This window comes from Vipera berus (genome assembly GCF_964194415.1).
Source record: "Vipera berus genome assembly, chromosome: Z".
Lineage (NCBI taxonomy): Eukaryota > Metazoa > Chordata > Lepidosauria > Squamata > Viperidae > Vipera > Vipera berus.
This window is the reverse complement of record NC_138205.1, coordinates 114,365,205-114,388,415: the sequence shown is the minus strand read 5'-3', so window position 1 is coordinate 114,388,415 and position 23,211 is coordinate 114,365,205. Positions and strand designations below refer to the sequence as shown.

General features: G+C 39.0%; 1 protein-coding gene across 1 annotated transcript in view; it reads right to left on the bottom strand.

Annotated features, from left to right (window-relative positions):
* Positions 1-23,211, bottom strand: part of CCDC7 (coiled-coil domain containing 7) — a 317,972-nt gene that overhangs the window by 257,234 nt on the left and 37,527 nt on the right. Inside the window, 6 exon segments of the mRNA XM_081343017.1 lie at positions 3,538-3,603; positions 4,080-4,155; positions 6,821-6,921; positions 9,233-9,322; positions 10,219-10,249; positions 18,532-18,607. Coding sequence (XP_081199143.1) covers positions 3,538-3,603; positions 4,080-4,155; positions 6,821-6,921; positions 9,233-9,322; positions 10,219-10,249; positions 18,532-18,607 — 440 coding nt within the window.

Below are 23,211 nucleotides of genomic sequence, written 5' to 3'. Positions count from 1 at the left end.
ATTACAAGCGAGGTATGTGAAAGACAAGAAAGAGTGGGGAATTAATAGACAAGGAAGAGTGGGGAATTAATAGACAAGTAATATTGATGAAATATTACTAGGTTCAGAGAAAAAATAAATTAAAAACATATATAAATATTTGTTAGAATTATATGAGGAACAAGTTAAAAAAACTATGGTTACCTGGCAATAGATTTGGGACATGCTATAAATTTGGATCAATGGCAGCAAATCTGGGAACGTAATAATAAAATTACTTTAGCAACATCTTATAAAGAAAACCTCTATAAGATGCTTTATAGGTGGCACCTGCCACCGGCCAGACTTGCAATAATGTATAGTGGTTACTCACCAACCTGTTGGAAATGTAAGAAAGAAAAGGGTACATATTTTCATGTTTGGTGGGCTTGCAAAGAAGTACAGATTTATTGGCTTAGGGTTTGGAAATGGATAACGGGAATGACGGGTCAAAAAATTCAATAAAAACCAGAGACACTATTATTAGGAATATTAGAAAAGAACATAAACAAAACTGATATGTACTTAATCATACATGTCATAATGGTGGCAAGAATTTTGATTGCTGAAAACTGGAAAGTAACTGAGGCTCCTAGCGGAGATGCGCTAATAAGGAAAATCTTGTATTGTGCAGAACTGAACAAAATGACAAAAGAACTAAAAGATCAGGATGAAACAATATTACACAGTACGGAATAAATTTTACAAATGGAGGGAAAAAAGAAGGAAGTCGATAGAATGGATATAAGTAGGAAAAGGTTAACTGGGAATGTATAGCTATATAGGTAAAGGTAAAGGTTCCCCCGCACATGCGTGCTAGTCGTTTCCGACTCTAGGGGCCGGTGCTCATCTCCGTTTCAAAGCTGAAGAGCCAGCGCTTGTCCGAGGACGTCTCCGTGGTCATGTGGCCGGCATGACTAGCACGGAACGCTGTTACCTTCCCACCGTAGTGGTCCCTATTTTTCTATTTGCATTTTTACGTGCTTTCGAACTGCTAGGTGGGCAGAAGCTGGGACGAATAACAGGCGCTCACTCTGTTACGCGGCACTCGGGATTTGATCCACCAAACTGCCGACCTTCTGATCGACAAGCTCAGTGTCCTAACCCACTGAGCCACCGCCCTTATAGCTATTTATAAATATGTAATAGTTACTTTCTTATGTACCACATGCAATGTTACCAATATGGAATGATCAGACAAAGATGTATGTCAAAGATGATACACTACGTTCAACGTTTTTAAACTTTTGTACTTAATAAAATGTGTTTAAAAAAATATTGAAACATCTTAGTACACAAGAATATTCATAATTTTATAATAATTTATGGATCTACTTTTGTGTGTGCTATTTATATACATTTACATATTATTTTTGTATGTATATGCTACCGAGGAGCAAGGACCATTGTTACAAACTTTTCATTGAACCTGGGAGCAAGTCTCACTGAAAAAAAAAGAAGAGGAAGAGGAAGAAGAGGCAGTACGAGGAAGTGCTAAGAAAATCATTTAAAAAATCAAGAGAGACCAAACCAACTCAGCATAGCACAAAGCCTCTTTTCAAAGAAACCTGAAGCATGCAGCCACCTCAGATTACAAAACCCTTTAAACACACACACACACACACATACACACACACATACACACACACACACACACACACACACACAAATCAAATTAAACCACAGAAAGCAGGCAGGATGTTGCCAAAACACAAGGCATCCTGAAGCATCAAAACAAAACCAAAAAACTCCATTTGGAGTGCAATGGAACACAGCAGTGTTGGAAAAGATGTAAATGAGAGAAATTCCATTGGAGATGCAGAGCTTAAGATGAAAGGTAGCTTCTCCCTGCCTGTTTGCACCCACACACAGACATAACTTGGGAGGGATCTCCCTCCAGTGAGACTTTGGGGGAAGCCCCCAGTTGCAAGCTGGGTTGGTGCATGCTTATCTTGCAAACGAGCTGTGCGAAGGGGGTGCAAGCCCAGTTGGGATGCCAGGAGGGGGAGAGGAGAAAAGTGAGGAAGAAGAGGAGGAGGAAGTAGCAGCAGCAGCAGGAGGAAGAGGAGGAGGAAGAGGAGGAGGAGGAGGAGGAGGAGGAGGAGGAGGCAAAAGAATAGATAGCAGTAGGAACAAGAGGAGGAAGGACACAGAGCTCAGCTATTGCAAGCCAGTTTCAAGCACAGTTGCCAGAGGATCTTTGTACTGGGCAAGTCGGCTTCTGCCCCATTCTCCCACCCCAGCCCCAACTCCTGCAGACTCGCCGCATGCCTGGTGGTGGAAGACACGCCTTCAGCACACTTTAAGCTGCAGGATCTGCTGGGTGAGATCATCTGTCTCCATGGGGGCTTTGATTTTTAGCACCTTTATGTTGTGCACAGGCTGTCCCTATTCCTGGATCAGAAGGGTCTACTAGTGATCACTCATGCCCTAGTTACTTTCTGAATGCACCATTGTAATTAGTTCTACATGGGGCTACCAGTGAAGAATATTTGGAAGCTTCAGCTGGTGATGAAAAGGACACATTATAACTCTGATGTATCAGCTGCACTGCCTGCCTGCTTATTTCAAGTCCAATTCAAGATGTTGTTTACTTTTAAAGACCTTCACTGAACAGGGCCAGGTTATTTAAAGGATCACCTCTTTTCAAATTGCATCTGCCTGACCCCTCAGACCAAGCAAAAAAGGTATGTTGCAGGTCCTGATTGTCTACATTTGGCAGGATCCAAGAGAGAGAGTTTTTCTGCTGTGGTGCTTGCCTTGTGGAATATCATTCCCCCCCCCCCAAAGATGAGATTGTCTCCTTCTTTGGAAGCTATCTGGAGTCCCTTAGAACATCGCTGTGTCAACAGCTTGGGGTCTCAAGAAACTGGAGAATTACTAAGATGGCTACATCATTTCTAATATTGAAGATGCTCTCTTTTAGTCCTTTTTAACAATACTGATTTTTTTATTATGGATACACACACACACACACACACACACAGAGAGAGACAGAGTTTATATATTGCCATCACTGTGTCACAAATTCTTCCATATCAGAATGGTAGTCCCTTCAGCCCAGTTGCACCTGCTGTTAAACAGCTGCACAGCAGCAGCATTGCTACCACCATTTCCCCCTGACTAACCAAATGAACCAGTTAGTTGAGCACAGGGCACCAAATAGCCTTTTCTACTTGGTCAAACAGGAGCAAACTGCAAATGGTCTGCTCCCAACTATTATCTGCAGCCTTCAAAAACAACTATCACTCCAACTGACAGTTCAAAAGGATCCCAAAGATCTTCCAACTTTTCTTCAGTCCACAAGTCATGACCAACATGCTTTGCTAATTCCTATACTGTGTGTCTGTAACCTGTCATAAGAATCAAATCAGGCTATGAAATACCAGGGAAATTATCAGAGTGGAATTTTATATACATTTGAATAAATTTTCAAGTCACAATATAACTAAATATGCAAGAACTAAAGATGTGAAAACATCTCTGCTTAAAGCGACCAAAAATTCTCCCCCAAAATACCTCTAAAGCTTTCTGTAGCTTCTCCTCAAGCATTTTCTTCTCTTCCTGAAGGGACTGAATGTCTTCCTATAATGTCAATATCAATTTAAATTTATATTTGGATGTTTCATTTATATTCAAATTTTCATTTATATTACAAATTTAGCTTGCCCCTCTATATTATAAAGATATACAAAAATTCATTCAGTTTTCCTAATACATCCTCGAGAATATAATTCAGTTGGTTACCAACCATTTATTACTTGCTGAATTTTTAAAATCATATTTATCTGATATAAAATCAGAAAAACTTGAGTGAAGGAATAAGCCCTCCTTCTGTGTTTTCAGCAGTATAATACATAACCCTTCTTAAGCAATTTCTTGAATTCTGTGTCCATCTTTCTTATCCTGAACTCTTACATTTTTTCTTAAATCGCTTGAAAAATAATCTTATCAATAGAAAAGGAACAAAATAATTTTATAAAATTTAACATTAAAATTTATACAAATTTTAAATGAGATAATATGCCTAGAAAATATTTATTGACATATTTGTCCTTTACCTGAGCTTTGGTTAAATCATCTTTCATTTTTATATGTTCTTTTTCCTTTGCAAAACCAGACTCTGGTTTCTGTGTTCTGTAATAATGAAAACATAACACAAATTAATAATTAGACCATCATAGTACAGCAACTAGACTGCTAAGAACTCAAAAGGAAATGCTCACATAGTAATTTCTCAATTTCCCTAGCAAAGTACAAAAAGGTCTATAAATTGTGGTAATCTAGAATGTTGTTTATATAGTTTGAATTTAGCTTGTCATTTGAAGCCAGGCATTACAACCAATCATTACAGCTATGACTGATGTGATATGGCTCCACAAATGTAAAACCCAATCTGTGCATACTGTATAGTGTGAACGCTTTTCAAAATATAAAATATGTTCAGTAATGAGTTTTTAAAATGTTCAGTATAACTAGTTCAAACTAGTTCAACTAGCCAAAGCATAAAGTGCTGCTTGTTAACATATTTAAATCATTCATAAATAGTCAAGTACAGTTGTATATTCATATATTTACATTCATAAAGAGACAGAAAGAGAAAGCTACACAATGTAAAACAACATTTACAACAGCACTTTATGCTTTGGATAGTTGAACTATTATTTAGCACTCTGATTTAGCATAAGAAAGCATAAGAAATTTTGGTAGCACAAGGAACGTATTTTAAATTTTTCAACTGGTATATCTGCTTTTAGTTTTCTGAAAAGAGTAAGTAATCTATGCTCTGATGATATTCTAGTTGAACCACTGTAATATACATGGAAACACCCTTTGGACAGTTAATAGCAGAATAATAGAGCTGGAACTAATCTTGGAGCTCTTCTAATCTAACCTCGTGCTCAAATAGGACATCTATACCATTTCAGATAAATGGCTGTCCAGTCTCTTCTTAAAAACCTCCAGTGATGGAGCATCCACAACTTCTGGAGGCAGTCTTTTTATTGTTCACACTGTCAGGAAATTTCTCCATAGTTCTAGGTTGCTTCTCTCCTTGATTAGTTTCCATCCGTTGCTTCTTGTCCTGCCTTCAGGTGCTTTGGAGAATAAGTTGACCCCCTCTTCTTTGTGATATCCCCTTAGATATTGGAACACTACTATAACGTCACCCCTATTCTCTGTTTTCATTAAACTAGATTAATTTATTTCCTGCAAACGTTCTTCATGTTTTAGCCTTCAGTCCCCTAATCACCTTTGTTGCTTTTCTCTGCAATCTTTCTAGAGTCTCAACATTTTTTTATATTGTGGTGACCAAAACTGGACACTGTATCCTAAATTAGTCATACTAAAACAATAAAAAGCTGCAGTTAATTCAAAATATACAACAGAATTTTAAATAAAATGATTTATTGAGGGAACCTCATTCTAGTTTTAAGAATTTTTATTAGTTATTGACTCATTCCAAAACTAATATAAAATGCCAATTTTCACTGTTAACATGTTTGTGTATTCTGATCCTTATCCCTAAAGACCACTATTTTGGCTAAATTAAGAGATTTATGATCTACCACTGGTCAGAGTGGTTTCACTTTCCAAACTTCAGTGGAGAGCAACATGACCTGTAAAGTACTGAATTCCTATTACTCTTAATTATAACTTGTATAATATTAACAATGGCATGTGATGTCCCGTTGCCTGGAGGCGGTTCGGGTCTGGATGGGGAGGAACAGACTTCAACTCAACCCTGACAAGACTGAGTGGCTGTACATTCCGGCATCCCGGGACATTCAAAATGTTCCATCGCTTTCTGTGGGGGGTGAGTTTTTACCCCCCGTGGATAGGGCTCACAACTTGGGAGTCCTCCTAGATTCACGGCTTACCTTAGAAGACCATATAGTAGCCGTGACTAGGGGGGCTTTCGCTCAGGTTCGCCTGGTGCGTCAGTTGCGGCCCTATCTGGACCGGGATGCCCTGTGTACGGTCACTCATGCGCTCGTGACCTCTCGTCTTGACTATTGCAATGCTCTCTACATGGGGCTTCCCTTGAAGACCACTCAGAGGCTCCAACTGGTACAGAATGCGGCCGCGAGAGTTGTCATGGGAGTTTCCCGGTACTCCCATGTTACACCTTTGCTCCGCGAGCTGCATTGGTTACCAGTTGTCTTCTGGGTGAGGTTCAAGGTCTTGGTGATGGTTTTTAAGTCCTTACATGGCATGGGTCTGGAATACCTTGGGGACCACCTGCTGCCGGCGTCGACTCCCCTCCGCCCTGTGCGTTCCCACAGAGAGGGCCTCCTCAGGGTGCCTCCGGTCAGGGAATGCCGGCTGGTGGCCCCCAGGGGGAGGGCCTTCTCTGTGGGTGCTCCGGCTTTGTGGAATCAACTGCCGGTTGAGCTCCGGATGGCACCGGATCTCCGCTCCTTCCGGCGCGGCCTAAAGACCCATTTATTTGAACAAGCTGGCCTGGCCTGATGGGGAGTTAACTTGGGTTTTAATATTTGTATATTTTTACTGTTTTATTTGGGCAATAATTTAATTTGTTCTTAACTTTTGTATTCTGTATTTTTATTATATGCCCTGTTCACCGCCCTGAGTCCCTCGGGAGAAGGGCGGTATAAAAATTTAATAAACTATAACTAAACTAAACTATACAGTTTTCAGATAACTTCAAATAAAGTAACAAATAAATAAGAAATATATAATATGCCAATATTTAAGATAGTTATTTTAAATTAATAAAAATACAAATACATATAGCACAATTTTTATGAAAATAACTAGTCTATGTATTCATTTTTCTTACACCTGGGCCTTTTCTGAAGGAACTTGTGGTTTCTCTTCAATTTTCACCTTCTCCAGTTTTGGTAATATTTTTTTTCTTGTCTCTGATATTCCTTTATCTTGCTGTCAATAAGCATTCAAGAAAGTGAGCAACAGTTTTGCATTAGTTTCTTGTACAGCTGTACTTAATAGTGTATTTGTCAAATGGTAATAGAATTATTTCTAATACATTTGTCAAAATCAGTAGATATCACTTTTCCCTTGATAATATCCCCAAGGAGGTTATTTAAATTAAATAACAACTAATTCCAATTTTTATTCACAATTCTTGGAAACAGAAGGGCAGGTCAAATTCGACTTAAATTAACTTCACACTTTGTGGACTCCAAAAATAGACATAGGACAGGACCATGTGAATGAACCTGCATTGGCCACAAAGGGCCACTGAAAGACCTACTGCCACTTTAGTCTAGTATTGTTATTATTGATGATGCTTTATTTGGTATCTATGGGTATTGTTACTTCTCTCTGCCTCGTGGATCAACTTACTTCATGGAACTGGGGAATTGAGACTGAGGAAAAACTGAGGGCTGGAGTAGAGCTTCACCGGCACCCTTGGTGGATCACTTGGCGCTGTATTAAATGCAATAAATGGATTCTACGTAACCTCTGCCTTGCCAGCATGATTGGGTCAGAACAATTTATCAGGAAACAGTTTGATTTTCTTGGAACTGAGGAAGTGGACAGGGTCCTCAATACTGAGTTCAATTACCTGCCAATTAGAGTCTTCTCTGCCATAGCTGCAATCCTTAGGAAAATCCTACCCGAGGTGAAATGAGCTCCCATCTTCCTGACTTTCAACAAGAGAAGACCTGACTCTTCCTGTTAATTTGGGGGCACAATGGGGGAATTTCACCCCAAAGACACTGATCAACTAATAATAGTTCCCACCTCCCCCATCTATATATTCTCCTCCCCATCTGTAGTTATAACTTGTATTTTACTGTAATTCTAATGTGACTTTATATACTTATGAATACAAATATTCATATTTATAATGAATATAAATATTCATTTAAACCGCCCAGTCATGTGTCATGAATAGTGAGTAGGTGATGAGATGGATGGCCAAATTAAATAAATAAATAAAATTAATTAATTAATTAATTAATTTTTTAAGATTTAGGGAGTCAGAGCTTTTTGAATTTCTCTAATGGAATCCCTTATCAGTTGGTGTTTGCATTGGAGATATTACTTTTTCTTTCTGTGCTTCTGCACAATCCTTTCAGGGAATCCTAATATGAAGTCATTCTTTCACTGGACTTCAATTTCTTTTTTATTTTTTTACTCTCTGATGTACCTTAACCTTTAGCATTTTCAACCAATGCTTTTTTCTACAGGTAGCATCAATAAATTTTCATTACTCCTTTTTATATCTGGAATAAATTATTTTATAGATTTATTACCTTATAATCTGCTATAATTATGGTCCTATTTGCTCCTCAGTATTAATCTCCCCATTCTTATCCCAGGAAGAGAATCTAATGTTACAAGTGTAAGTTTGTATTTCTAGATTTAACATAAGGGATTATATTATGCTGGCATTTTCATCAAATACAAAAATTCCTATGAGTTTCCATATGAAGAGAAACCAAGTATACCGGTAATTAAGAGAGAAGAAGAGGAGTAATTTAGTCCCCATACAGTCTTAAGCTGACCAGAAAGAGATCTGAATATGACACAGCCTGTGATTAAATTCTCAATCTTTAAATCAAGCTTCAGTTGCTCTAAGATAAAAACTAGATCAGTGTGAATTCATTACACCAGCAAGGATCAATATCAGTTGGGACAAGCCCATAGTTGTCATGGAGGCCAGAAATTTCTGATTCATTTATCATCTCAAGGAAATAGAAAATGATACTGCCAGCATTAATAGCATGAAGGACTCAATCACAAAGTCAAAAAAGAGCATAAGAAAAATATAGTAACACTATGTAACACTAGGCAGGTAAGGTGAATAATAAATTAGCAGAATCAATATGTTTTCTTTAAAGCTCAATTCAATATAGACACTTGCCCATAGTCCTCTGAGAGCCAATTTGGACAGAGGAATAACCCTTTCTATTCTTGGCCAAATTTTAGCAACACAAACTAGGTGTGCTCTGTTCTCCAGAAAAAATAAAGAAATACCGTCTTAATACAAACAGATCTGACATATCCTTATCCAGCAATATAGTGTTGATAGCCTCAGAAAAAAGCTAATAGATTAGAAGAAGGTATCAGCACCACTGTTGCCTTAATCAGGTCCATAGTACAATTCTTATTCTATACACATTCTCAGAAATAAAACTCTTTATGTTAAATAAAGTTTGTTGCTCTTATAATATTTGAAGCTTCAGTTCTATTAATAAAATTGTATTTAATTCAAAGATACCCCTGAAGCTTTCATTTTTTGAAGTTCATCCTCCATTATTTCTTTTTCTTCTCTTAGCTGTCGAAATTCTTGCTGTATTTTCTGTAATTTCTAATATAAAGAAAAGCAAGAGTCAAGAAAAACTAGGTACTTTCTAATATTTGGGACCTCAAAAGAAATCTTGTCTCTCCTTTGGAAAGTATATAAGAGAGTGTAACAAATGTAGGTAAAGTAAAGGATAGCATAAAATGCTATAGAACATTTTTTATGAATATAGAGTAAAAATAGTTGTGTTAACATGTTTTAAGCTTGATATATATTAGAAGAAAAGTATGCATGAGAATGAACAGAACATTATGTGAGCAGCTCAACACTGAGCAGAGCAAGAATATGTAATACCAATTAATTGATTGTATACAATCAAACACTTGTATGTATACAGGTTACATGTATACAGAATATCATTATTTTTTGGTACATCCATTGCTTGATTAGCAATTACATTCTGTTCCTGTGACTTCATCATTAAGCACAATGATTGTTAAATGAACATATTGACTAAGGGAAATATGCTGCAAAGATCACTGATTGCTGCCATCTCATTCAGATAAAATTCACTCCTAGGTGTCTTGTGCCTGATCTGTCCCTCTCTCACTTTTTTTGTTGTTGTTTTTGTCTTTTTGCAGGGAATGATTGCTTCAACTGCAAGTTAAGCTCAACTACAGCCTTTATTACTTCATTAGAACCCTCTGGTCAGTTGCTCTGTTGTGTGAAACTGATCAAACCTTAATCAGTTTCACCCTGATGCTTTTGTTGTCAAGCATATAAAATTTGGTTATAAATGAATGCATTGGTCAGAAAGTGATTTTTTTATTATTTTTCATTACTGCTGCATTTGTGAATGATCACTAACCGAGATAGTTGCTAGCCAAGCAGTGGCTGCATCATTGAATTTTATTCAAATTATTAATTTAAGAATTGAAAAAAGAGTAAAAATTATTACTTACACCTTCCAGCACATCCTGTTCATTTACAACTCTAAAAAATATAAATATTTTATTGATTTTTTCCTTTTAATCTTTCAGTAATTTCTAAATAAATTGAACATTTAAAGAATTTATAATCTACCTTTCTGTTAGCACAATATTGTCTTACTGTCTCTTATTGTCTTACAATAAGAGAGTACAATTTAAAATTAATTCAATTAAAATCAAAATTAAAACTAGTCATTTAAATAGCTAGAAGCTAAGAGCTTACAAAATGTACTGTTTTTATTATCTTCCTAAATGCTGGGAAACTGGGAATCAAATGAACCTCCTTGAGAAGGCCATCTTCCAATGTCCTCTATTATAAATGTGGGCATGCTCAGAAGGTCCTCAGAATAGAATATAATTCTTTATTGGCTGTGCGGTTGGACACACAAGGAATTTATCTCTGATGTGTAAGCTCTCAGTGTACATACAAGTAATAGTAATAAATCATGATTATAAACATAAAATACCTTCATCATAAATCATAAAATACAACACTTTATCATAAATTATAAGAGGCAACACTTAGCAATAGTCATAGGATACTAGCTAAGCAAACAACATAAATCATACAACAAAATTCACAATTACAAAGATCAATTATGAAGCACAATTCACCAGATTTATTAGGCATAGAGGGAGAGTTGTCCAGTAGACAATCAGAATCAAAGACATTAAAAGCTTGAAATGTCAACACCAGCATCTTAGATTGTAGGCAGCAGACAACTGGTAACATAGAACTTTTAGAACAATCATAACACATTCCCTGTGTTGTGTAGCAATCAACAGCCTAGTTCTTGATTTTTTTTACCTATTGTAATTTATGGATACATTTCAAAACTATTGCATGTTAAGTGAATTAATAAATAGGCAAGCTACAACCAAACTATCATTGTTGACTAAGCAGGCACTAAGTTCAGTAAAAATTTAAATGTAAACTTAAAAACAGTCAAAAACCAATACCTAAATTTGAGAGAACTCAGGAAAGGTTATACTTTTCTTTATCATTTTGGCAGTGATAGCTAGGAGTTAAAAAGCATGTGTCGGGGTAGGACTTTCAGTTTGACATCATGGTGCACCGGCGCAGGAAGATAGGGCTCCGTCTTCCACATTCAATTTTGCCCCGCTGGGGACCCTAAAAAGGGTCAACTAGCTCCAAAGAGGCAATGAAGGAGGGGCCCCTGTTGATCACAGAGGGGCGGTAGCCCTTCCACTGAATCCGAGGAAGCCCTCCAAACCAGCGGGGGAAAGACTGGCTTCATTCATGTGGGCAGTTAGAAGTTGCTGATAACTTAAGTCAAGCACTAACTAGCAATCTCTGAGCAATGTGGATAGAACTGGGTAAGACTTTATCTTCTTTTTATGGCCCTAACACTACTTTCCTGGAAAAAAGAATGCCCAAAACAAAGAATCCTCCCTGATGAGAGACGGAAGGAAAGTTATTGTCCAGAGAAAACTACAAGATCAATCTGGAACTAATACAGATCTATAGCTTTGAAATTTGGGGACTAAAAGTAACTTTGAGAGTTTTTTTAGAAAAAGTATTTGAAAGTTTGCAAAATAAGCTTGGATTTGGCAAGCGACATCTAGTAGAATATTATGGCATTACAATTTATTATGCTTAAGGGAAACTTGGCTTGAAGCCTAGATTCTTATCTAAGACTCTTTGCTGTTTCTGGACACTTTCACTTTTGCAGAGTGCAGCTGGGAAAAAGGAAAAACAAAAACTCTTGGGCTGCTTATCTGAGTTGGGGACCCTATTGAACTATAAAGACTACATAGAAAAACAAAATGAGTGTTCCATATTCAGTCTTAAAAGTTATCTTCAACACCTGTCTCCAAAGCTCTCAGCTTGATATATCAACAAGAAAATGTTAATGAATCTCAGAAGGAATTCTTTCCATGTTGAAATCAATCCAAGAGACAACTGTTTTATTTCAGGATGAGACTAAAATTAATGCAAATAAGATAAAAACAATTTTCTAACTTAAAATTACAAATCCAGACAATGACTGCAAAGAATTAATAATCCAGAAAACAGAAGGAAAATTAGAAGATATGGATCCAAAGATGGAGGACCTAAAGGAAGGAATTAACAGACAGCTACAGACAAATGAAAAATTAGAAGATGAAGTGATAACACTGGAAATGGAAAAGACATTGTACTTGTCAAGATCTCAGAACACATTTGAGAATAAGAAAGAAGAGTTGATCAAATGGATGATAAAGCTGTTAAGAGAAATGCTGAATATTGACAAAAGAAATGAAAAGAAAAACTGAAGGAGAAGGATGGAGGCTGTTTAATGAATATAAATGGGTTGAGTGTTCTTCCAAAAACACTTCAACCAAATTCTTTTTTTTCATTCCAAACAATATATACAAAACAGGAAGAATTTACTTGATGATTTACATGTACTGACTTGGAAAGTTATTTGGCAAAGGAAGAAAGCTAGAGTAAGACTGACAATTTTTGTCCGATTAGATGGGTTATTACACTACTAAACAGATGTTTGAATATGGGTAAGAAAATAGATAACTATCAGAAATAAAAGTATTATAACTAGGATAGGATTTGTAACTAGAATATTATACTTTGTTATGAGATGGGAAATATGAAAATTCTAAAAGGGTTTGAATAAGGGAACTTTTAGTTACCCAAATATAATTTATTATGAGAAAATTATAAGTGATAGAGATATTTTGAACATTGATGGGAAATTTAAAAAAAATTAAAAGCAGGAAAAACAGGATAAGGGAAAAAAGGGAAAAAATAGATCCAGGAAACTACAGACCTATCAGCCTGACCTCAATACCTGGGAAGATTCTGGAAAAGATAATCAAACAACAAATCAGCGAACACCTTGATGCAAACAAAGTCATCACTAAAAGTCAACATGGGTTTGTCAAAAACAGATCATGCCAGACAAATCTTATTACATTCTTTGACCAAGTGACAAAACTAGTGGACCAGAGGAATGCTGTAGATATAATTTACTTAGACTTCAGTAAGGCATTTGATAAAGTAGATCACAACCTACTACTTGATAACATAGAAAAATGTGGGTTAGACAGCATCACCACCAGATGGATTCGTAGCTGGCTGACAGGCCGTACTCAGCGGGTGGTCCTCAATGGAACTGCATCTACATGGAAAGAAGTGTGTAGTGGGGTGCCCCAGGGCTCTGTTCTGGGCCCAGTGCTCTTCAATATCTTCATTAACGATTTGGATGAGGGGATAGATGGGGAACTCATCAAATTTGCAGACAACACCAAGCTGGCAGGAATAGCCAATACTCCAGAAGATAGGCTTAAGATACAGAAGGATCTGGACAGACTTGAACACTGGGCGCTATCTAACAAAATGAAATTCAATGGTGAAAAAAGTAAGGTTCTACATTTAGGCAGGAAAAATCAAATGGATAGGTATAGTATAGGTGGTACCTTGCTCAATAGTAGTAACTGTGAGAGGGATCTCGGAGTCTTAGTAGACAATCACTTCAATATGAGCCAGCAGTGTGCTGCAGCTGCCAAAAAAGCCAACACAGTGCTAGGCTGCATTAACAGAGGGATAGAATCAAGATCAAGTGAAGTACTAATACCACTTTACAATGCTTTGGTAAGGCCACACCTGGAATACTGCATCCAGTTTTGGTCACCACGATGTAAAAAAGATGTCGAGACTCTAGAAAGGGTACAGAGAAGAGCAACAAAAATGATTAGGGGGCTGGAGGCTAAAACATATAGGGAACGGTTGCTGGAATTGGGTATGTGTAGTTTAATGAAGAGAAGGGTGAGGGGTGACATGATAGCAGTGTTCCAATATCTCAGGGGCTACCACAAAGAAGAGGGAGTCAAGCTATTCTCCAAAGCACCTGAAAGCAGGACAAGAAGCAACGGATGGAAACTAGTCAAGGAGAGAAGCAACCTAGAACTAAGGAGAAACTTCCTGACACTTAGAACAATTAACCAGTGGAACAACCTGCCTCCAGAGGTGGTGAATGCTCCAACACTGGAGGTTTTTAAGAAGAGACTGGACAGCCATTTGCCTGAAATGGTATAAGGTTTCCTGCCTGAGCAGGGGGTTGGACTAGATGACCTCCAAGGTCCCTTCCAACTTTATTATTATTATTATTATTATTATTATTATTATTATTATTATTATTATTATTATTATTATTATTATTATTATTATTATTATTATTATTATTATTTTGATTGAATAAATGGATTTTAAGTGCAAATACAATTGAGATATATTTTAGCTAGAAAAGATATTATAAATTGATACTATTGATATTATGTATAATACCAGAAAAATGTGATGAAGATGTCTATATTTAATTGTACATGTATTAACAATAACAAGAACTTTATTTGCCCAGTATGGAAAAATGCATACTACCGGAAGAAAAGAGGACCAAGGATGCACTGGATGGTGTAGTTTTGGATTAAACCAGGGGTCGGCAACCCACAGCTTCAGAGCTGAATGCAGCTTTCATTCCTCTGCTGCAGCTCCCTGTCCTCCGCCAGCATGTGCAGTCCCACAAACAAAAGAAGTTTGTGGAACTAAAAAAAAAAGTTCAATCAATCAATTCCAACTTCTCGTGGGGAAAAAAGCATCTTGCGAAGTTGGAATTGATTGATTGAACTTTTTTTTTAGTCCAACAAGCTTCTTGGTGGTGGAAGAAGTAACGGAGGTGTCAACACTGCTAACAACTTGTGTGTTACTTTTACAGCTAGAATCAGTTGTTACGGGGGGGGGGGGAGGAAGAATGTCTCTCAAGGCTGTCTTGCAATAAGAGAAGATAAGAATTTGGCAGGTTGTCTAACAGAAGGGAAAACTGACCCTTCAAACTAATTGGAGAATGTGATTAATGACAGCAATGAAAAGGAGAATTATGTTTAATATATTGTGCTAAGGGGAGGGGAATTCAGATTCCAGCTTCCCTAGCAAGCTTTGCCGATGTTATAGGGCTATAATAAAAGACTTTTAAGGTAAACAATGCCTCAGAGTCATTTGAAGAGCTCATCTGTCGGAAACTTGACAGGACTGTGTCAGAGCTGGAAAAGAGGTTAGAAAAGAAATGGTTTGGGAAGAAAGCAAGGGCATTTGGGCGGTGGTGGTTGGGGCAAGCTCTCCAGCTGTGCGGTGGCAAAGAAATGCAATGGAGATGGAAAGCAGATGCTTTTCAGCTCCAGCACTCCATCTGCCACTTCGATGGCTATATGGGAAGAGCTACGAAAAGGGCTTGGAAGGGGAGTGAAAGGGAAGAGGGTGGGTGGGCAGGTGAGGGGGGATTTATCTCATGCCGCCCCACTTGTTTTATGCCCGCTTTTGGCTGAGCCGCATCGCACCCACCAAAGCCTCTGCCAGGATGTTTGGCAGAAACCCCCCCCCAGCCCAGATCAGACACACGCGACACCTTCTTTCCAGCTCCGATGCGGAGTGCAGTCCCACAAACAAAGGAAGTTTGTGGGACTAAAAAAAAAGTTCAATCAATCAATTCCAACTTTGCGAGATCTTTTTTTTTCTGCAAGAAGTTGGAATTGATTAACTTTTTTTTTAGTCCCACAAACTTCTTTTATTGGTAGGACTGCACATGGCAGCAGAGGAAGTGACAGAGGACCACGTCAGAGCTGGAAAGAAGGTGCCACATGGGTCCAATCAGGGGCAGGAAGGGGGAGTTTCTTCCAATCATCTTGTACAGAGCTGGGGAAATGGGCCAGGTGGGGGGAGCTGCCAATGCCACTACCATGAGGCTTGGTAGATTCCCCCCCAGCCAATCAGCCACCATCGCCCAACCTATCCTTGCCTGGCTAGCCAGCTGGCACAAAGCCTCACCCCTCTTCTCCTCCTCCTCGTCCTCCCCATTTAAACGGCTGCCAGCGGCTTGGGTGCCTATGCTCCATCCAAGCTGAAGAAAGCAGAGATGCAGCAATGGGATTGCTCTCAAACAATAAGAACCTGGTGCGCTGCTCGCTCGTGTGGTCCCGCCTTATTGAGAGTGAGTAGGACGACCTTTGCTAATGCTGCTGGGCCATGCCTCGGCTATGCCCTGCTGCTGCCTCCCAAACTCCACCTTCGCCACTGGGGGAAGAAGCGGTGGTGTGCTCCATGCATGTAGTAAGGAGCAGCAGCAGTGAAGCACTCGTTCGGGGGTGGGGGGAAGCAGTGGCAGTGGGATGCTCCAAGCGGAGAGGGAAGCAGCAGCGGCGGTGGAGCGCTCCGTTGGGTGGGTGGGTGGGTGGAAATAGTGGCGGTGGGGCACTCCATGTGGGGGGTAAGCAGCAGGGTTTTGTGGTTCCTGGTAGTTTCTTTTCTGTGGGAAATGGGTCCAAATGGCTCTTTTGAGTATTTAAGGTTGCCGACCCCTGGACTAGACTGAGAAAAGTTAATATATACCACTGAATTACTAATAGACCCAGACACCAAGTTGCTTATTAAATACTTACGATGTAAAATTAGAAAATTAATAAAATATTTATTTTAAATAAATCGGGTTTCAGGCCCGGGTACAGCACAGAGACGGCATTGGTCGCACTGGTGGATGATCTCTGGTGGGCCCGGGATAGGGGTTATTCCTCTGTCCTGGTCCTATTAGATCTCTCAGCGGCTTTTGATACCATCGACCATGGTATCTTACTGCGACGTCTTGGGGGATTGGGAGTGGGAGGCACCGTTTTACGGTGGTTCTCCTCCTACCTCTCGGGCCGTTCGCAGACGATGTTGGCAGGAGGGCAGTGGTCAACCCCGAGGCCTCTTAGTTGTGGGGTGCCCCAGGGGTCGGTCCTCTCTCCCCTCCTGTTCAACATCTATATGAAGCCACTGGGTGAGATCATCCGTGGTTTCGGGGTGAGGTATCAATATGCTGATGATACCCAGGTTTTCATCTCCGCCCCAAACTGACCCATTGATGCCCTTGACGTGATGTCCCGTTGCCTGGAAGCGGTACGAATCTGGATGGAAGAACAGGCTCCAGTTCAACCCGGCCAAGACTGAGTGGCTCTACGTACTGGCATCTCATTTAGTCCAAGAGGTTCCATCTTTGGTTATGGGAGGAAAGGTATTACCTCCCACTGATAGGGCGCGCAACTTAGGCGTCCTCCTGGATACACGACTCAGTTTTGAAGATCATATAGGGGTTGTGGCCAGGGGGGCATTTGCCCAGGTTCGCCTGGTGTGCCAGGTGCGCCCCTATCTGGATCGAGATGCTCTACGTACAGTCACTCACGCACTTGTTACCTCCCGTATAGATTTAATGCAATGCTGTCTACATGGGGCTGCCCTTGAAGACCACCCAGAGGCTCCAGCTGGTGCAGAATGCAGCCGCGCAGGTTGTGATGGGAGCATCCCGATACTCCCATACTACACCCCTCCTGCGTGAATTACATTGGTTACTGGTTGTCCTTCGGGTGAGATTTAAGGTGCTGGTTGTTACCTATAAAGCCCTACATGGCTTAGGCCCGGGATATGTGCAGGACCGTCTGCTGCCAGGAACGACCTCCCATCGCCTGGTGCGCTCACACAGGGAGGGCCTCCTCAGGGTGCTGTTGGCTAGACAATGTCGGCTGGCGACCCCCAGGGGGAGGGCCTTCTCTGTGAGAGCGCCGGCCCTGTGGAATCAACTTCCCCTTGAGCTTTGAATGGCCCCGGATCTCCGGTTCTTTCGTCGCGGCCTTAAAACATTTCTCTTCCATCAGGCTGACCTGGACTGACGATAGGGATTTTAAAATAGAATATTTTTTAATATTTTATCATTTTATCATTGGGGCTTGTTAGTTTAATCTTTTTAACATTTGTATTATTGTGTTTTATTGTTGTTAGCCGTCCTGAGTCCTTCGGGAGATAGGGCGACATTTAAGTTTCCTCCGCATGATGCAACCAGCAGTTTGACATCCCTGTTCTAATGTTTCTATGATTTAAAATAAATCACAATTTTTTAGTGACAGACATTGAGATTTGGCTAGGAGAGTTAGGGTAAATTGAGCAGAAAGTAATGATTTTACTACAACTTATATGTTCAATATAATACAGTATATATATTATAATTATAAATATTACACACACATACACATATATATATTATATATAATGTTCAGATAGATAGAAAGACAGATATAATTATTCTCTATTAAGTTGCTTACTTCTGCACATTACTTTGTGAAATTTTGTAGGTTTCTTTTCTAAGAACCGCTTAATTATTTGTGCATGTCACATAAACTACCCCAAAATACACAAGATAAAATGAAACATTCCCTTCCCCATCTGCATCATTATGTTTGATTTACCTGTGTAACTTATTTGTTTGTCTTTCAAATACTTTCATTATTTCTATCATGCGATTGTTCATCATCTCAATTGTTTCTGAACAATTATAAAAATAGTTATTAGGTTGATATCTAACATTTTGATCTAGAAATAGAAATAGATGTCAAGAAATTGCACAGGATTGCCTAACAATGTCACTGCTACTACTGCTATCACTCTAAGTTGACATTATTACTATTACCAAGTTACATAACAGAAGCTAGAAGTAATCAAGTGCTAAATCAATTAACAAAGGTCATAACTGTCATAGTTAGTCTTTGAGTTACAACAGCAATTAGGACCCAATTTCTAAGCATTGTTCTCATAAAACATAATGTCATATGACAATATCACTTAGCAGTGGCAATCCATGCAGTCCCATTGCCAACATTAAGCAAGTATAATGGGCTTTAAACATGCACTTCCTTGAAAGTTTTTGCCAGTTTCCAGTGATCAATGGGGAAGTCAGCAAAAAGGTTTAAGTCACAGGCAGCTCTCTCAAGACCAGTAGGCAAATAAGTGGCTGCTGCCAGGTGGGAAAGGGAGCAAGGAGCTGAGAAAGTGGCCAGGGAAGCATGTTCTAAGTCCATGGCTTGGGATGGCTGCAAGATAATGGGGAAGAGTGTGCAGATGGCTGGGAACCGTGTACAAGATGTGGGGAAGGTTTGCAAGAAATGAGTATGTCCAGCAAACCACAGCATGAGTATAGAGGGGCTGAGAAATATATGCAAATGGGGGAGACTTAATCAAACAGATTAAGTTTCTTTCCTGCCAACTTCCCTATTGACTCTGCCTGTGAGAAACCAGCAAGGAAAGTCACAAATCACGATCAGAGCATTGCAACCCTTGTAAGCATGGGCCTGTTGCAAAGGTCCCAGATCACAATCACAAAATAATGGGAGTGCTAGGATAGTTAGAACTTCAAGGACCAGTTCTAATGACCCTTTGTTCAACATTAAGATGGCTTTAAACATTTACTGAATGAGTGGTGGTTAATTAAGGCTACCTTTAATTTAAAAAATTCTATTTTTCACAGTGAAGTATTTATTACCAGATTAACAGGATCTCATTTGTTATTATTACCACATGCATCCTTATGAACTTCATAAACTGTGCACCACACAGCTTATAAACTGCGTGAGAAATAACTAGACTCCAGATCTTTTCCAACAGCCAGACTCCAGATCTTTGTCATCTTCCTACTTCTGTTAAATCATTTCAGGTTTCTGGCTGACCTGGCAGCATACTGAATTTATGACCTAGATCAGTCTAGAGCTAAGTACTTTCTCTCTGACTGTCTAATTGGAGAATAAAAAATATTTTCTGTTTAAACTACTGGCCTTTTATTTGATTTATAATGGGCCAAAAAAAAGAGGATAGAGAAAACATAATACTCTCTTCTTGCTTGAGGGAAAATAGCCTACTGATTTGGCAATAGAGCTACTAATATTTTTATCCTAGTCTAGCCCTAATTGAAATGAAAAATAAAACTAAATTGAACCTCACTGCTTTAAAAGCTTTTTCACCTATCTAAATATTTATAATATGAATTTTGAGGATTTGAATTAAATATGTACTACCTTGAGATCAAAAACTGAATTTTGTATCATATGGGTTTATATTCCTTTCAACATAAAACTTAAGTTTCAGTGTTAAAGATTCTACAGGCAGTACTACATTTTGCTTTTCTGAGGACAATTTGAAGTTCTTAAATGGAAAGTAAAGAAAAAGGATTTTTCTATCTCAGATAGTTCAGTAAGCTCTGCCATTAAACAAAAAGGGATCAAATCCTGTCTTCTCTTTCCAACATGGATAAAGGTATAAAAAGCTTTATGAGCTGAATGCTGTTAATCAATTAACTATTATAGGATCACCTCAATTCTAATAATAGTTCCTAATATATTTTTTCAGGAAATTAATATTCTTCAACAAAAAGGATCTCTTATCTAGTAGGTTGGTTGGTCAAGCATAGAAATTCAAAATTTCTTAAAGTTGTAGTATTTGTAATAATCTTGACTATCAGATATTAAACATTTCTAACATGAGTGACTCAGGAGGGATTTTACTTTTTAATACTGATTATCTTTTTAAATAAATTAAGAGTTTGGTCAACCCAAATACTAAGGATTATTCTGCTATTTTAAATGAACATTTTCAGCATCTCTTTTATTTTTGTTGCACCTGAAAATTTTAAATCCCTTTTTACTTTGGAACCAACTTAACCTAACTAACATGAATTATATAGATATGAAAAGTAGTGTAGTAGGACTGCAGAAGAAAAGCAAGCACCTAATGGAGTGCATCCTTTTCCAATCTGAATGATTTTTCTTTGTTAGATGATAAGTGTTAATTGGTAATACAAATTGGTAAGACAAATTTTATTTCTTACACTTTTCCCTTTTGGGACCTGCTATCCGCAAAGCATGACTACAGACTTTTGAACACAGGTTTAGCCACTGGTGCTATATAATAACTGGAATAATCTGGTGAACACCCATATTTTTTTGATGATAACAAGAAACTTTCACTTACAGCATGTAAAAGACGAGCCTTAGTAGTGACCATCTCAGAAAAAATGCTGTAACTAGCCAAACTAATCAAGAAAAATGCAGTGTTGAGTTTCATGGTTTAATGACCATGGTTTATCTTCCTACAAACTATGCCAGGCTTCTTCAGAGAATTAGCCACAAAAAATTATGACCAGCCTTCATCAGCCTGCACCAATTAAAACCAGCGGAGATAAATATCAATGAAAAGGCTAGACAAAAGTTTGGACAGGTACTTAGTCACTGCCAGTTCAGTTGCCTGTACCATATACATAGCATAGCAATCTGCATGCATAACAACAACAACAAGAGTTGGAAGGGACCTTGGTGGTCTTCTAGTCCAACCCCCTGCTCAGGCAGAAAACAAATAGTTGTCCAGTTTCTTCTTAAAAACTTCCAATGTTGGAGCATTCACAACTTCTGGAAGCAGGTTGTTCCACTGATTAATTGTTTAGACTGCCAGGAAATTTCTCCTTAGTTCTAGGTTTGATTAGTTTCCATCCATTGCTTCTTATCCTGCATTCAGGTGCTTTGGAGAATAGCTTGACTCCCTTTCTTTGTGGCAACTGATATTGGAACACTGCTATCATGTCACCCCTCATCCTTCTCTTCATTAAACTTGTTGTTGTTGTTAGTTGCGAAGTCGTGTCTGACCCATCGCGACCCTATGGACAACGTTCCTCCAGGCTTTCCTGTCCTCTACCATCTTCTGGAGTCCATTTAAGCTCACGCCTACTGATTCAGTAACTCCATCCAGCCACCTCATTCTCTGTCGTCCCCTTCTTCTATTGCCCTCAATCTTTCCCAGCATTAGGCTCTTCTCCAGTGAGTCCTTCCTTCTCATTAGGTGGCCAAAGTATTTCAGTTTTAGCTTCAGGATCTGGCCTTCTAAAGAGCAGTCAGGGTTGATCTCCTCTAGGACTGACCGGTTTGATCGCCTTGCAGTCCAAGGGACTCGCAGGAGTCTTCTCCAGCACCAGAGTTCAAGGGCCTCAATTCTTTGGCGCTCAGCCTTTCGTATGGTCCAACTTTCACTGCCATACATTGCAACTGGGAAGACCATAGCCTTGACTATACGCACTTTTGTTGACAGGGTGATGTCTCTGCTTTTTAGTGTGCTGTCTAGATTTGCCATGGCTTTCCTCCCGAGGAGCAAGCGTCTTTTAATTTCTTGACTACAGTCCCCATCTGCAGTGATCTTGGAGCCCAGGAAAATAAAATCTGTCACTACCTCCATTTCTTCCCCATCTATTTGCCAGGAATTGAGAGGGCCGGATGCCATGATCTTGGTTTTCTTAATGTTTAGTTTCAACCCAACTTTTGCACTCTCCTTCTTCACTCGCAACAAGAGACTCTTCAGTTCCTCTTCACTTTCTGCCATTAGAGTGGTATCATCTGCATATCTTAGGTTGTTGATATTTCTTCCAGCAATCTTAATTCCAACTTTTGATTCATCTAGCCCTGCCTTTCTCATGATGTGCTCTGCATATAAGTTAAATAGGCAAGGCGACAGTATACAGCCTTGACGGACTCCTTTCCCAATTTTGAACCAATCAGTGGTTCCGTGTCCAGTTCTCACTGTTGCTTCTTGGCCCGCATATAGGTTTCTCAAGAGACAAATAAGATGTTCTGGTACTCCCATCTCTTTAAGGACTTGCCACAGTTTGTTATGATCCACACAATCAAAGGCTTTAGCATAGTCAATGAAGCAGAAGTAGATGTTTTTCTGGAACTCTCTAGCTTTCTCCATGATGCAGCGTATGTTGGCAATTTGATCTCTAGTTCCTCTGCCTCTTCGAAATCCTGCTTGTACTTCGGGTAGTTCTCGATCCACATACTGCTGGAGTCTAGCTTGTAGGATTTTAAGCATAACTTTACTAGCATGAGAAATGAGTGCAATGGTGCGATAGTTTGAACATTCTTTGGCACTGCCTTTCTTTGGAATTGGAATGTAAACTGATCTTTTCCAATCCTGTGGCCACTGTTGAGTTTTCCAAATTTGCTGGCAAATTGAGTGTAGCACTTTTACTGCATCGTCTTTTAAGATTTTGAACAGCTCAGCTGGAATACTGTCACCTCCACTAGCTTTGTTGTTGCTCAGCTTTTCTAAGGCCC